General features: G+C 51.7%; 1 protein-coding gene across 2 annotated transcripts in view; it reads right to left on the bottom strand.

The window, feature by feature from the left end:
• PRDM5 (PR/SET domain 5) overlaps positions 1–15,353 on the bottom strand; it is a 76,120-nt gene that overhangs the window by 27,224 nt on the left and 33,543 nt on the right. The window contains exons 5-10 of one of the 2 annotated variants that reach the window (XM_054561990.1): positions 13,641–13,815; positions 12,509–12,601; positions 12,183–12,304; positions 9,767–9,846; positions 7,822–7,906; positions 6,487–6,644 (exon numbers count right to left, since the gene is read on the bottom strand). In XM_054561990.1, coding sequence (XP_054417965.1) covers positions 6,487–6,644; positions 7,822–7,906; positions 9,767–9,846; positions 12,183–12,304; positions 12,509–12,601; positions 13,641–13,815 — 713 coding nt within the window. The remainder of the gene's footprint in view (positions 1–6,486; positions 6,645–7,821; positions 7,907–9,766; positions 9,847–12,182; positions 12,305–12,508; positions 12,602–13,640; positions 13,816–15,353) is intronic. The other variant, XM_054561991.1, reaches the window with a different exon arrangement.

Genomic DNA, 15,353 nt, shown 5'->3' with positions numbered 1-15,353 from the left:
GTCCGGTAAACGCGCGATTTCTCTGAGGCTGAGGCCCCTTCGCCGCAGCATAGGCTGTGACTGTGCGGGGCCAGCCCATCAACAGGAGGGTCCGCCCCCTCCCCCGCGAGGTCAGTGAGTGGCGTCAGGCCAGTTTTCACCGCCCCCTGGCAACGCTTTTCCCTAAATTAAACCAGAGCATCATGTTATAATTAACACAGGGAACACGCATTAAATTTTTACTTTCTGTCAGATGCTAACACGTTCTAGGAATTATCTTACTGAATTCTAGCGGAGACTCAGTGAGTAAGAATAGTATCACTGTCCCCATTTACAGATGAGAAAACTGGGGCTCGGACAGTCTCAGTCATTTGCCAGATGCCAAACAGCAGAGATGCAGCAAGCATCCTTAAACACGCAACAAACAAAATGTATCAACAAACAAGAAGCAAGAGAAAGCCACCTGCTAGACTCAAAACTCAAAAACAAAACCACAGAGCAAAAACCGGTTTTCCATTCTCCCCCAGGATGAATCCATTCAGCGCCAATCAGTGAATAAAACCCTATCCACTGTGGACAGCAAGATAACACCAGTATCAAACGTTGCGCTGTGCTCTCTTACTACAATAAAATAAATCACACAATCAATGGGCTTTTACGATACATACGGTATAAAAATAAAGGAGGTAAGTTACAAGAAAATCACTTTATTCATAACACAGTGATTGACACATTGTCTTAGCCCAATGAATGTTATATCGTTCAGGATGCACTCACTACCTATGAACACAGTGTTCGTGAGAAAGATGTCATCGTGCCTGGTTTCAGTTTTGAGAAACATAGAGAAAGGGTGAGAGAAACAAATACTTAAAAATGAGGATAAACTACAGACATTTAAATGTGCCATTTAAGCCACAGAAATTTGAAATGGCAGGTGGAAATAAACATCAATAAAAGAGAAAAAGGAATAGATTTCTTTTATTGAACATAAAACATATCAACTTTTAGTATAGGACAATATGGCATTTCAAATTGACAGGAAAACTATAGAATGTTTAGTAGATGGCTGTTAGGCAACTCTACAGGCATCCAGGAAAAGAGTAAGTCCGGTTTATTTTACACCCCTTACAATAAGATAAATTCCACTTCAATTCAGGTGTCTTTTTAAAAGTTTGGAATAAAGCCCTGAGCTTACTAGAAGAACATATAAGTGGATTTCAATATAATTTTTGAGTGGGGTTTTCTAAGCATGTTGGAAACCCAGATATTCGTATGAGAGACAGAATTAAATTTTAAAATGCAAGGCAAAAAGTCTGAAGCATAGGGATGCCTCAGGCTTCCAAAAATAACCCTCGGTCATGCTCCCCTTCTTCCCAGGCCAGGGCAAAGCAGCTGGCGGGGGGGACTTAGTGGCTTGATTTGAAAGAACTTGGGGGCAAAATGCTTTGCAAACCGAAGCCGCTTCAGGGAGACGCCGGCCTGAAGGCCACAGCGAGTGGGAAGCAGGACGTGTTGGTGCGCAGCCAGGTGAACAACCGCCTTTGTCATGGACTGCGACTCCACTCAGTGAGCTGTGGTGACAATGACGTGGCTGCGGGAACATCTCAGCGAGGAAGACCTGGGGGCCGCTGCGCTGAGGAAGGCGGAGGAAAAACACGCCGCCTGCGGACAGACCCTTCTGTCTCCAAGGTGCTTTTCACAAGTGCCGGATAAAATGTAGCTCTTTAAAAGGAGACTCAGCTTCAAAGGGAGACAGTTTCCACCAACATCAACCGCTTAACCCTTGAGCGACAGAACATCCCTGTCTCGATGCCAAGTCACTCAAGACGCCGATCCCTGCCGACAGGACAGATGAACGAGTCTGCGAACCCAGGCAACGAAACAGGTCCTTTTGAGCAGCAGTCTGATTACTGCTGCAGAGGCAGAAAATGCAGGCGGAAACTTGTTCTGGTATTTGTAACACCTAATAAAATGTCACAAAAGTGCCTCAGAAGGTTTGTAGCATAATTTTCATATAATAATTACCAAATTAGCACATTTCCAGCCACACAGATCAAATATTAATTTCATGAGATTAGAATAAAACATTCGTAAGGGCCATTCACAGTTAAAAATGAAAACCTTGACCGTCTGTAACGTCTATCGCTCCACGGTGACAGAATTTACTGGAAATTGTTTTCTTCTGCAGGTCACGCAAAGCAAGAAAACTTTCATAAAGTTCAGGGGAAATATACTGAGATAAAATAAACTTGGAGAATATACCCCAGAAATATGTTAGAATTATTCTTTAAAAAAATAAAAGTTTTGTTATTGAAGTCTCAAGCCTGCATAGCATAAGCACACTGCCATCCCACGGGTCACGTAATAAACCTAAACGTGTGGTGTGTGGCTGTTTACGACGTCTGTGAGTTAAACGTTCGCCGTGGGCGTCACGGCCGGCTTCTCCGGGCTCCCCCTCACCCAACGAGCGGCAGCTGGAGGGGGTTGCAGACGCCCGTTTCTCTAAGCTCAGCCCAGGAGGAGGCAGCTGGTCGCCCACAGAGAATGAAGATGGTGCCACGCAGGGAACGTTCGTACGGAATCGGGGCTGCACGAGGCCGGGCCTGCCCCCTGCGGCGCCCCGAAGGCACGGCTCCTCGGGTGCGAGGCCCGCGTCCACGGAGCCGGCTGCTGACCCCTAGGCCTCGGGCGAACCCCGGAGAGGGCAACGGGGCACTGCCCACAGAAGGAACAGCCTTAGGCTCTCAGAGGAAGCCTTCCTCCAGGACAGCGCTTTGGACCCCACTCAGGGACCGTCCCCTCTCCCACGCTGCGCAGGGATGCTACCTTGGGCGTCCGACCTGGAGGCCTCAGACGGGGCCTCGCCACGCAGTGCGCTGCCCGTGGGCAGGTTTCCACGCTCCAGCCCCGCGGCTGCCACGGGTGCTCACAAGCGCCTCCCCCCCCCCCCCAGCAAAGCTCTCTGGGTGCAGGGGACAGCTACCCTGGCTCTCCCCTACTGTCCGGGGAACACACCGCATCGCCCTACTTTTCTAGACCACAAGGCGGGGGGTGATTTTGTACAACCAGCCCCGCAAAGGGTCGCTCACTTCCCCTGCAGCGCACAAGGCGGCAGCAATGCTGATGCAGAGCCGGAGTGAAGCGTGGCCGGCACGGCGCCGCCCGAAGAGACTTTCAAGGACTGTTGTTTGGTTTTGCTCCTATGTAGAACCTAGGTCATACACTACCGCCTTAGAACCTGATCCATGGTCTAGTAAGAGAACGACCTGTCTGATCTTCAGTATCTTTCACACCGTCTGACCGAGGCCAGACGTACATTCTGTAATGAAAATCCAACACACAGACACATTATTTCATTAAATGACCCTCATTCTTAGACTTTCTGTGATGTTTTCAATGGCTCTCCATGGACCCCTAAACTGATTTCAAGACCCACAAAGTGGTCGCAGCCCAGCGTTTGGAAAGCACGGCATGACACGGTCCCATGACTTATTCCTGGGGCAGGATGAGAGGTCCCGACGGGCCTCTAAAAGTTTGCCTCGGGAGGTTATTACAGGGTCAAGAAAAAGGGTCTTTTATTAGCCCAGACGCACCTCTGTCCCCAGGGGCTGGCTCGTGACTTCATCAGGACCGAAGCCCTGAGCGCATGCCCCCCCCTGCACCGAGCTCGCGTCGCCAGCTCCAGAATCTCGGCTCGTTCCACCCGCCTCCACGGCCAGCCTATGGGAGCCGGTTCCCCTCGCCCCAATTCTGCTATGCGCCCAGTCTGTGAGGGACTAAAGTGGGGGATGCAGACGGAGTGAGATGCTCCTGTCTCCGTGGTTCTGAAACGCCTGTCCGATTGTGATTGCAGGCTCTAAGCATCCTCGGACCCAGGCAATCCCCGTTTTGGCTGGGTCCCACAGCACAACGACAAATCGGGTCCGGTGATGACCGCGCAGGACTAGGGACCCGGAAGAGCGGCGCGGACCGATGTGACTGGCAGGAGGGTGAGGTAGCTCAGTTTTAGAAACAAGTCCCTCCTAAAATCTCACTACATGTTATCAGAATCACAGTGAAAGAGGCTATTCCCTTCCCGAGCAAATCTAAATGTTAAAATAATTCACCCCAAAATAAATCAAATAAGTTCAGTAAAAATGCACGGGTTATATAATCAAAAACCAAAAGGAGTCAATTGACTTTAAAATAAGCCTTCGGTCAGGCTACACGGTGACGATCAGACCCTTTGGTCAGACTCTTACTGGTTTTTTCCTGCTTTCCTTACATAGCCCTACTTCCGCTGGCGGCGCAGGGATAACGACAGGGAAAGCAGTTGACCCCCTCCTCTCACCTAAGCCTTGGAGACGACCTCAGGCAGCTTCCCGAAGCCCTGGCAGACGGCCGCTCGCAGGTCTGCAGCGGGGCTGAGCGCCCCCTCTGGGGACGACAGGCATCGCGGGTTCCGTCCTTCCGAGACACCACCACCCGCCTCGCGCGATTTATGGCCAGAAGCCGGAGAGGCGGTGCCAAGGGCCTGGGCCCGGTCCCCACGTGGCGCGGAACGCCCGCCACACTGTGACGATGTCGTCAAAGAGAGAGCAAGCGAGCTCCACAGACGGAGCGGGAAGCTGGCCGGAGGCGAGTGACAGTCACGCGGTCCCAGAGCGGCCGGCGCGGGTGGGCTCCTGCCCCGAGCGCACGGGCCGCAGGCCAGGGAGGCGGCAGCGAGAAACGGGGCAGAGACGGCCTGAGCGCCCGGGGCCCAGGCTCATCCTGTGGCAACTCTGCCTTTTGTTTTTCTTTTTAGACTGAAGCGGAAACTGAAATCATAACTTTTTAAATGATTTCAAAAAAGATGTCTTTGAAGAGTCCCCGCAAAAATACTGAAGTGACTACAGCTGCCCCTTGAAAAACACAGGTTTGAACTCGATGGGGGGTCCATGCACACGTGGAATTTTTTTCCAGTAAGTACTGTAAATGCATTTTTGTTTCCTTACGGGCTTCTTAACATTTTCTTTTCCCTTTTCATCTCTTTTTCTTACTTTATTGTAAGAACACAGTATATGATACATATAGTCTACAAAATAAGTGTTAACTGTTTATGTTGTGGGTAAGGCTTCCTGTCAACGGCAGACTATCAGCATTTCAGCTTTCGGGGGGGGGGGGGGGGGTCAAAAAAAGTAACGAGTTATTTTAAAAGTGTGTATACACATTACTTAACAGCATGCCTCTACCAACCGAAATCAACGAGCAAATATTTATCATATCACCAATACATTTTAACATACAATTCTAAGACGTCATCTCTTTGAACAAGTTTCCTGAATTCCACTCAAACGCTATGTTGTATGTACCCCGAGGAGGTCAGGCAAAGCTCACACACTCCGGAACGAGAACGCGAGTCCAGTGCAGGAAACACGAAGGCCAGCGGAGGAGACTGCAGGACGGCAGCTGGGAGAGAGTCCTGCCGGAAAGGAGGAAGCCCCGGGGAGCTGGAGGGGCCACGCGGGCGAGGGCGGGTGTCAGGCTGTGTTAGGAACGGCGACGCAGGGACTGAAGCCCAGGCAGCCGGAGAAGCTCTCCGAGGCCACGGCGCAGGGACCCGGGTGACGGGCGAGGCGCGTACGCTGTGACTTCTCGCGGCTGCGGGAGTCAGCCGCGGCCCCGAGCACACACGCGGGAGATGCCAGGTGCGCTCCAGGGCGGTCTCCCTGGCAGGAGCGACCGCCGTGGCAAGTGGCAGGCGTTCGCGTGATGACGGTGTGCGGTCCCCGGGGGCAGGGCGGCAGCACGTCACTGGGACGGCAGTGACACTGCAGAGGGAGGACCTCTGAGAGCAGCCTTCTGCTTTCAAACAGGGGCTCCGGCTCCAGGGAGACGCAGGGGCCACGCTATGCTTTTGTCATCCGCAGAAATAGGAAACTCCGGAAGGAGTTTATCGGAGCCCAAAGGGCAGGGGGTCCTCCTGGGACCAGCCCTACTCGCTGGGTCAAAAAGGCGCCCAGCTACGTGCCCGACAAGCAGCCGTAAATGCGCGTCTGACGCTTGGGATTAAAAAGCAATTAGAATTTGCCAGTGGAGAGTGGAGAGCAGAAGCCACGGTTGCAGTGGTCCCAGAGAAGACAGAAGGGGACCAGCCGGCGCGCCCAGGACCCCCTGGGGAGGGGCACCAGCGCCCAGAGAGACCGCGATGGCACCGCTGAGAAGCGCGCTTCAGAAAGGAGGAGGAGCAGCACGTCCGAGGTCACGGAAAGGCAGGGGGGAACAGAGGCTGCGTAATTAGCCCAGGTCTTACAAGGACTGGAAGACACTTTGCTTGTGGGGACAGCGGTTTCAACAGAGAATGAAGACAGAAATGGGGTCCCGGGGACATGGCCCGAGTGAGGGCTGACACTGCAGCACAATCTTCTCCACCTGTTCTGGGGACGGCCTGCGCCAGACATGGGAGACCGCCTTCAAAGACAAACAATCGGAAATCATGTCAGCAAATCGGCAAGAAAAGGAAGTGACCATATGACAAGCTTTTACCTTCTTGTGATTCTTGTAAACATTCCGGTGGGCAAACCCCTTTCCGCAGAGCCTGCACTTGTAGGGTTTGTCTTCGCTGTGGATTACTTTGTGGGCACCCACTTGGTCGAGCCTCTTGAAAGATTTATTACAAATCTCACAATTATAGGGTCGTTTCTCTGTGAAAAATGAGTGGAGACAATAATCTAATTTTATCTACATAAAGTAAAGGATAAAAAGGGAAACGGCCTTACCTCACGTCACTTCTTATGGATGTGCCCACTAAAACGCAATCAGCACGACCGAACAAAGTCCGCCGCCCGCCCCACCTGCGCCGACACGGGCCTGTTCAGGCTCAGACCGCGAGTTTGCTCTTTTAACGTCTAAAGTCGCTTGGGCAGAGCGACTTAAATTCAGTGAGGAAACCTTCTTCCCAATGAAAACCCTGCCAGTCGGTATGCGTGTGTATCAGGGCCCCAACTGCAGCGCCGGGGTGGCCCAACGGGGACAGACAGAGGGGACGCGCCTGCCCCCACCGTCACAAACAGGGCTCCGCGTCTCTGCGGAAACCACACACTCAGGCGGTTGAGAAAAACCCCACGCACACAGTGTCCAGCGGGCGCTGACAGCGAGGCCTAAAAAAATACCCTCTGTCTCAGGGAGAGCACGCCAGAAGGGCCCGTGTTCCCAGCCTCCCGGGGACAGTCGCCAAAGTGCCTCTGTGTGTCTCCGGACTGAGTGGATGTTCAAAAACACTGACTTTCATGGCCTCAAGGTAGGGACACCCTAAAGTCTAGAAAGAGACTTCCTAAAGCAAAAATTATTTTCAGAGTTGATTTTTTTTTTTAATCTGTGTAACAGACCTATTTATCATGCAAACTTGCTGAAAATGAAACTATGGCTTTGAAAACGCATCTGCACCGCGCACTGACGTTTATTAGCGCCGCAGGTAGAACGCCAAAGCCCCCGGGATGCAGGGACCGTGGCTGCTGCCAGGCCGCTGGGTGTCGGGCCCTCGGCTGGGACGGCTGGCGCCTGACCTTCCACCCCAACCACCGCCCCGACGCGCGGGCGCCCGCCCCCCAGATGAGACCACAGGCACCGCGGCTCGAGGAGGGCCGAGGGACAAGTCAGGCGGCGCCTTCGAAGGTCCCCCATTGCTTCGTCCCACCGCCTTTGCTCTGAGCAGCAGGCAGGGGTCTGGGGAAGTGACATAACTTGTTCAGAATCGCTTGTGAGGGACCCGCTGAGCTAAAACGAACAGCCTGGGCCCTGCTCACCCCTCGGCGAGCTCCCGAGGATGACAGGGTGGGCATCGGTAGTGATTTCAGTATAAATAAAACAAATATACTTTACCTGAGTGAGTGATCATGTGACGTTTCAGCTGATTCGCTGAAATAAATTTCTTCATACATTCTTGACAATCAAATATCTCATGAATCTGCCAAAGGTTAAAGTGACGGTTAAATCAACTGTCAAAGCCAAATAAATTATACAGGACCCAAGTAAAAGTACAAACGGGCACACGGCTGCTACGGCAATAACCAAACTGTATACTATCATTCAGCCCTAAGGTATTCATTCCATCCTACATCAACTGAAATTGCAATGAGCATAGGTTACTGAGTAAAAACATGTCATTGAAAGCACATAAGAGTGCACACTGTTTAAATATGCAATACTGCTGACCTAGGCAGTACATGTTAAATCTACCCTTTCTGTAAAGAATTGCACTAGTGTATTATGTTAACTCTTCCTGTGCCCAAGCACACGGCAGGTCGGAGGCTGCCAGCCCGGCCCCTGCTCCGGGCAGAGCCGACTCTGGGTGGGTCTGTCGACTCCGCTGGGAAAAGCGGAAAAGGCAGAAGCAGGAAGGTGCTGTTCCGCAAGTCTGGCTTCCACCCCTAGGTGCCGGGGCAGCTCATGTGACCGGGGACCGGGGAGTGGAGTGGAGTCCAGAGACCTCCACAGTCCCTCAGCAAGCAGTGCGGGGTCTGCCAGGCGTCTAGAGGGCAGGCACCGCGTGGCACAGGCAGAAGACCCCGGCTCGGACCTCTGAAAGGCAGGCCCTGCCACCAGCAGAGCCTGCCCCGAGGCTCCGGCTGGACACCTCCTTTGGCCGGTACTGTCTACTTACAGACAGCGAGAGCAGATCTATATTCTTAAACTCTGTTTCTCCAACACACCACAACACCCTTTCTAATGACGAGATACTCTAAAGGTGTTATGCCTTCTCGGACATACCTAAATGAAATCATATACCTTATTTTCATTTTTAATGTTAAGCTTTTATTAGCCTATAAAATATAAAAAATTATTAATGCATATATAAATGGAAACTGTTAAAAATACTGCAGAATAATACTTGTTTACTCCTTAATGCTCACGGCTTCTGAAATATGAAACATTTTAAAAGGTTGGATTGAACGTTTATAGTCCCCAGATTACAAAATAGAAGTATTTACTGTGCACGAAAGCATTTTTCATCTTATTTACTGTGGAAAATTTAGGCCAAAGCTATTTTAAAAACTCTTTCAGAGGTTTAACAGAACAATCAGATATAAAGTGAAAATGATAGCTAATACTATTTATTTATGCCTAATGCCGAGTAACATACATTTCATAAAATGTCCACTGTACTAAATCGGTATGGAGGGTAATAACTTAAATTTCAAGTCTCAAATTAAGTGATTTTTAGAAGGATCACTGTATATCTTATTGCAGCGTAGAATAGTAAATAGCAATGTAGGATACCACGCTGGCTGAAAATGTAATTTGACATCATCTTAGAGCACCACCTACTGGCAATGTGAAATACTGCAACCAACCTCTATGAGACCTTAGATGTGCCCAACTACAGGAGTCAGTCACAGTTGCGTAGGGCTTCGAAAGGGCTAAGATAGCAGAGCTCCGCTGCCATGGGGGAAATGCCGCATTGAGCTAATCGGTCATCAGTATCCCAAAGACCGCTCAGGGGCTGTGCTCCACCACTGCCAGCTGGGATTGAGCTCTACCAAGATCTGAACTAACAGCAACCGGTCAAGCTTGTAGGTGAGGACTCAGCAGACACAACACTGCATTCAAGAAACTTTCCTATCAATCCTGGACAGTAACTCAAAGCGGTCTTTGGAAGAACCTACTCTTCTATCAGTCTCGCATTTTGCAACGTGTCTGTATTTAAGTTGACGACAAGCTCTGTCTTTACAATATAAAAAATCAACGTAGATGTCCATGGCAGATGCCATACGTGACTTTAAAAAAATCTTCCGCTCTGAGGAGCCTTCATCTTTATCTCACCGACCTTTCTATGCTCCTGCAGGCTTGAGGCTGAAGAACACTTCTTACTGCACACTGAGCATATGAGCTTTTTCTTAGGATCTCCTAAAATAGAAACAAAAGGCTGTCACGATTTAAGTGAGAAGAGTGAGGGGTACCGGCTGCAGTGTTTCTGCGTCTCCCCTCTCATCTTCTAGTCTTCATTCTGGAACTGGAGTCCTCCCTCCGCTGAGAAGAAATACGGGGACAGTTTACGACCATCACCTGAGCATACGGACAGAAACTGTCTCCCATAAATACAAAATCTCCCAGGGGCACCCAGAGACTCCGCGCAAAGGAGGGGATGGGCACTGGGGTCAGGAAGTGAGCCCCTTCACTGTGTCCTGCTGGGCGACTTGAAGGTTCTCACCTCCCTACTAGCACCTCTAGGTTCAAGGACAACAGCACCCACAAAGCCAAAACTAGTCTTTGACCCAGTTTAGTTTTCCTGTATTCAGGTAAATCTAGTATTTGACTTTCATATTCAATTTTCAAAAATATTAGGAACGCATTACTGACACAGTTTAGAGATGCGTCGTTAACACAACAGGATGGAACACACCGTTGCCCGGTTTCCACAAGTTTCAGCACGGGTGGGCCACACTCGCCTCTGGGAGCTGGGCTGGGAACCCCCGCCACCCCGTGCACAGTTTCTATGGAAAAATGTGATGCTCACCTAAAAATTCACCTTCTCTCTTCTCAGCATCTTCAGCTCATATCACTAACAAGAACAATTGGTCATCATCAGCGGTAAAAGCGGCAAGACCTTGTCTTTCTCCTTCATGGAATACTTGCCTTTCTAGTCAAGGGTTCTACAACCCCATGTGTGAACACTGCTCCGCTTCGGAATATGGCCTACCCTTTCCCCAAGAGTCTGTGTCGGTCAGAGAGGAGGGAGGGCCAGAGAGAGGCGAGGAGTGAGCAGCCTGTGAGCCAGCCCCAGCGAAAGGCAGGCACAGTGAGCTCCACGTTTCCACGGCCCACGGCGTGGCAAAATAAAGACTTCGTATGGCCAGCTATTTCCTACAGAACCACCGCGAGCTTCCTGAATGAGTCATATTATAATATCCAAGGCCAATTACAAGAAGCCTCAAAGAAATGACGCTTACATAAGACAGCCTGAGGGCCACATGCCCCGTCACGAGCGGGGACGCAAGTTTCCAGGGACAGTTCCCGCGAGCATCTGGCATTTCACTTAGTTCAGCAGAGCTAACATTACGAATGACAAGAAAGATCTGTTATAATGCATTACAGACAAAGATGGAGAAAATTAAGAACAGCGTTTTAAACACACAGCTTTTTAAAAAACCTAGGAAGACAGGTCTGTCAAAAAGCCAGGCTTGCTTTCACCAGCCTGGGGAAGGCCCCAGAACCCCGAGCCCAGAAAAACGTCGTCTCCCTTCAGTCAGCCACAGTCGCCCGAGGGGACGCGTCGGCGCCCCGCACATCCGCGCCGCGGCCGCCCCCGGCAGCTGTTCCGCGAGGCGGTCCCCTCTCCCTCTCCCTGCGCCCTCACCCAGCGCTCACACCTGCGCCGCCCAGGCCAGGCGCCACGTGGGGGCCAGCACCCACGCTCACACCGGTGCCTAGGGCATTAGCACCCAAGGACCACCACGGGAGACCGAGGCTGACACCATTATCCTTGTCTCCTGAATGTGAGGACACAGGACGGGAGAAGAGACATCCAGGGTCCTCGCGTCCGGAAGAGCCATTCCGCCCCCTTCCCGGAAGCCAAGGGCCACAGGACGCACGTGGGGAAAGTGTGGGTACAGAAGGTGGGACCGCGGACCTCTGCCTCCTTCAAGGTCAGGGTCCGGGGCGGCAGGTTCGCCCCGACGCCGCCGCCACCTGCCCTGCTCAGCGCGGCGCAATGGGCCCGATCCCTGGGCCTAAGCGCTGTGCCGTGTGCCAAGCAGCGGAAAGCTAAGTGACAGTCCCACGTTACGCTTGCTTCCTTGTTTACCCAGCCATGAAGAATTCTAAGTTACTCATCCAAACACTCAATTCCCATCTGAAAATGCAGGCGGTATTTTTCTCCAACACAGGAGAAGGAGAGGCATTAAAAACAGAATTTTACTGTAAACAGATGAAGGTAGAGAGCATCACTTAATAGTTTAAATCTACTAAAAGGAACATCCCATAAGATGAAGCGTAATTACCATTGAAAAACCCCACTGCATTTGACTACCAAGCACAACTAGACTCTAGCGTAGGTGTCCAGCTTTGATGAACTGAGACAGGAAAATGACAAATTCTGCGGAAATCAACTCAAAAAGGAAACAGCGTTGGGTGATGGGAGACGGCCACGGCCAGGCCCACGTCCGCACGCACTGCGGGGGAGAGGCCCGCGCCCCACTCCACAGCGACCGCAGGGGACCACCGCTGCGCCCGGGCCCTCTCACCCGCGTGGACGTTCTCCTGGTGCCTCCTCAGGGCGTCCCTGCTCTTCAGCCTCTTCCCACAGCTGCCGGCCTTGCACACGAACCTGGCTCTGCTCCGGCAAGTCTCCTGGTGCTGCTCACAACTGCGGGACAGGGGCCGGGCCGGGGGAGGGGGAGGACTGTGACGCCTGCCCCCAGCACGTGCTCACGGTCACTGCACGCGTCACCGGGGCAGGTGGAAGGAAGGCGGTTCAGGTCTGGAGCCCCGACACTCACTGCCTCAAGACAGCGTGCACCCCGAAATGACCCGTACCCCGTGACAGCCCTCGGCTCCCTCCGACACAAACCTGGACGCCGAGCTGAAGGGGGAGTCACACACGGAGCACTGGAAACTTCTGGAAGAATCCTTCAGACGGCTCTTCGCAGGGCACTGAAGGACGCTGGGGGGTCACAGCAGAGACAAGCAACAAAAACCACAAATCCAAGATCACAACTTACGAAAATACCTCTGCTTTGAATAAAGTCATGCACGTGACCTCTTTCTTCATTCTGTCTTGTGCCCTTTAAGATTTTTAGCAAAAGTGTCTTCAGTGTAGCACATGTAATACTAAATTCAAGAAAAGCTGATTGGAAGGCAGCAATAACGTCTATTTAAAGTGTATAGCCTTTGTTTTGTTTTGTTTTTTAGGGGCTTATAACAGAATTTCCAAATGTTTAATCTCTTGTTATTACAAAAATTTAACAGATTTCAGTTTTTAAGTTTTGAGCAGAAATTTTTCATCTCACTTTTCATGAGCCAAAATGGAGGTACGTAACCTATGGCAACAGTCTTCCTATGAAATGCAGCCTGCTTCAAAATTTTACTTTAATGAATAAAAAAATGAAGTATGAAGCCTATGGTAAAGATTTCTTGCGCATATGCAAAGTGACATTCTGTTAAAAATAGAAGTTTACAAATATACGTATCTACTCTCTCGATTTCAATAACTCGCGATACCGTAAACGCTCAAGAGGAGGAAGAATGGCCTGTGCTGTTACTAAGTCAGTGGAGCAGCAGAGGCGCCCCTCCCTGAACGACCCCTCCGAGCCCCCGGGAAGGGCCGCCGCTCCAGCCCCGCGCCTGGGCCGACTTCAGCGGGGCTCTCGGTGCGGACGCCGCCGCCTGCCTCCGGTCCCCCCCCAGCGCCCGCTGAATTCCGCGGGTCTAGCTCAGGGGAGCGGTCCCGTGGTTTCCTGGGCGCAGGCGGACACAAAGGCTGACCCGCACAAGCAAGGGTCACTCGCTAAATTCCTAACCAGGACGTTTCAAGAGTCCACCAACTATCCGAAGAAAAGGTGAGTTAAGGGCGCTGACACGGGAATGCCTGCCCGCCGCCCGCCCCCCGCGTCTGCCTCTGTCGCGCACACGCGCGCAGGCAGGCGAGGCCCAAGCGGCCGGAGGCCGGCGCGCAGCTTGGAGGCCGCGCCGCGGGTACGCACTGTCTCTGCAGGGCCTGCTTCACCGGGAAGGTCTTCCCGCAGCCCTTGCACTTGAACTCCTTCTCCTCGCGGGGCGTCTGGTGCAGGCTGAGGAGGTGCTCGGCCAGGACCTCCTCGCTGGCGAAGCTGGACTCGCACTGCGGGCAGGCGCGGTCCCCGTCGCAGCCGAAGCAGCCTGCGCGAGCGGAAGGACACGGGCTCGTCGGGCGGCCCTGCAAGGGGCCGCGCGGGTCTCCCCTCATTTGAAAACCCCATTCACTGTGTTCAGTGGCACCGGCACCGTGAAGTCTCGCTGCCTCTGTGCGCACTCATAGCGTTATCCATGGAAAATAACAGGAAGTGTTACTAGAGAGAAATACACTGTTTTTTAAAATCATTTCACTCACGTTCTACCAAATTTTTACAAAATCAATTTTTGATTCACCCTGTAATGCTAACTGTTCCATTTAAATAGCTACGGTATCACAACTGCTGAACTGGAAAGCAAAAGCTCTCCCTGAAACGGGTCATCTTGAGTTCACATTTAGCTGCACAAAGAGGAAAATGATGCTGCATCACCAGGGGAACGGCCCGTCCACGGGAGACGGCCCAGGTCCCAGGGCAGGCCCGGGCGCCGGGGAGGCAGGTGACCCGCCGCCGGCCGGTCAGACCCTCAGGAACAGCTCTACCCAAGGTGCATATTTAAATGACGTATTTTTTTCTAATGACCGAACGAGATTAGATTTTGAAAATGCAGGAAATATGAAGAAAATAAATACGACCAATAATCCCCAATGACGAAGAGACCGGTGGTACTGTCTGCTTCTGATGTGGGTTCCGCGCATCTCGCTTGATGCGCAGCCCAGGAAAAGCCCCATGTGTGGTTGCTCCTTATATGCAGTTACGTGCTGCTCTTTTTTCCATTTAAAATGGAAAAGTTAAAAAAACACTGTAAATGAAGGTACCATAACTGACGTAACAAAACTCTCCATTGTTAAACATCGGAGTGGTTTTCTTTTGTTTCTTTTGCTGGTTGGTTGGTTTTGGTTTGGTTAAACAAAACTCCAAAGTCTAAAGCAAAAATAGCAACATTATAAGTACCTAAATCATATGTTTTAAAAATCTATTTTCTGTTGATTCTTCTTCACAGAAACAAAGAAAATTGATACTTTGTTAACCGAAGAGAAACAGGGTGGGAATACACAAGTAGGAGATTTTAAGTTTAAATAATGGACACAATGAACAACATGCTCAGCGGAGCAATGGAGGCAGAGAACAAACACAGAAACAAAGGAAACACAGAATAATACAAAAACCCTCCCATCACTCAACGTCTGACACGCCACACGGTGTCGTGCATATTTGAAACTCAGAACAGCCCATCTGTCCTCAGCTTCCCCTGAACTATCCAAGTGAAACAAAGAAACAAGCCTCGAGTGGCCAGCGGAAGGCGCCTCGTTCCCAGCCAGGGGCAGAGAGGACTCCTACAGAAGACATTACTCCCGCGGTGACTGGAGAGAACCGGGCCCGGTGGCCCCGGCTGCTGACCAGCGGTGGGATCTGCTACCTCCTGGACGCGGGACAGATTTGGGCAGGTCTGACCAGCGGTCCTCGCGAGCTGCAGGCGGCCCTGCGGGGGCCCTCCGCAGGCCTCTGCGATCAGAGCAGAAGGAGCGTTCCGGAGGCGCCAGGCTCTCAAAGACTCGCGAGACAGCAAGGCCCCGGGTAGTCCCG

This window comes from Pteronotus mesoamericanus, unplaced genomic scaffold (assembly GCF_021234165.1).
Source record: "Pteronotus mesoamericanus isolate MK-2021 breed Mesoamerican mustached bat unplaced genomic scaffold, CSHL_Meso_final contig_163, whole genome shotgun sequence".
NCBI classification, from domain to species: Eukaryota; Metazoa; Chordata; class Mammalia; order Chiroptera; family Mormoopidae; genus Pteronotus; species Pteronotus mesoamericanus.
This window is presented reverse-complemented; position numbering and strand designations above follow the sequence as displayed.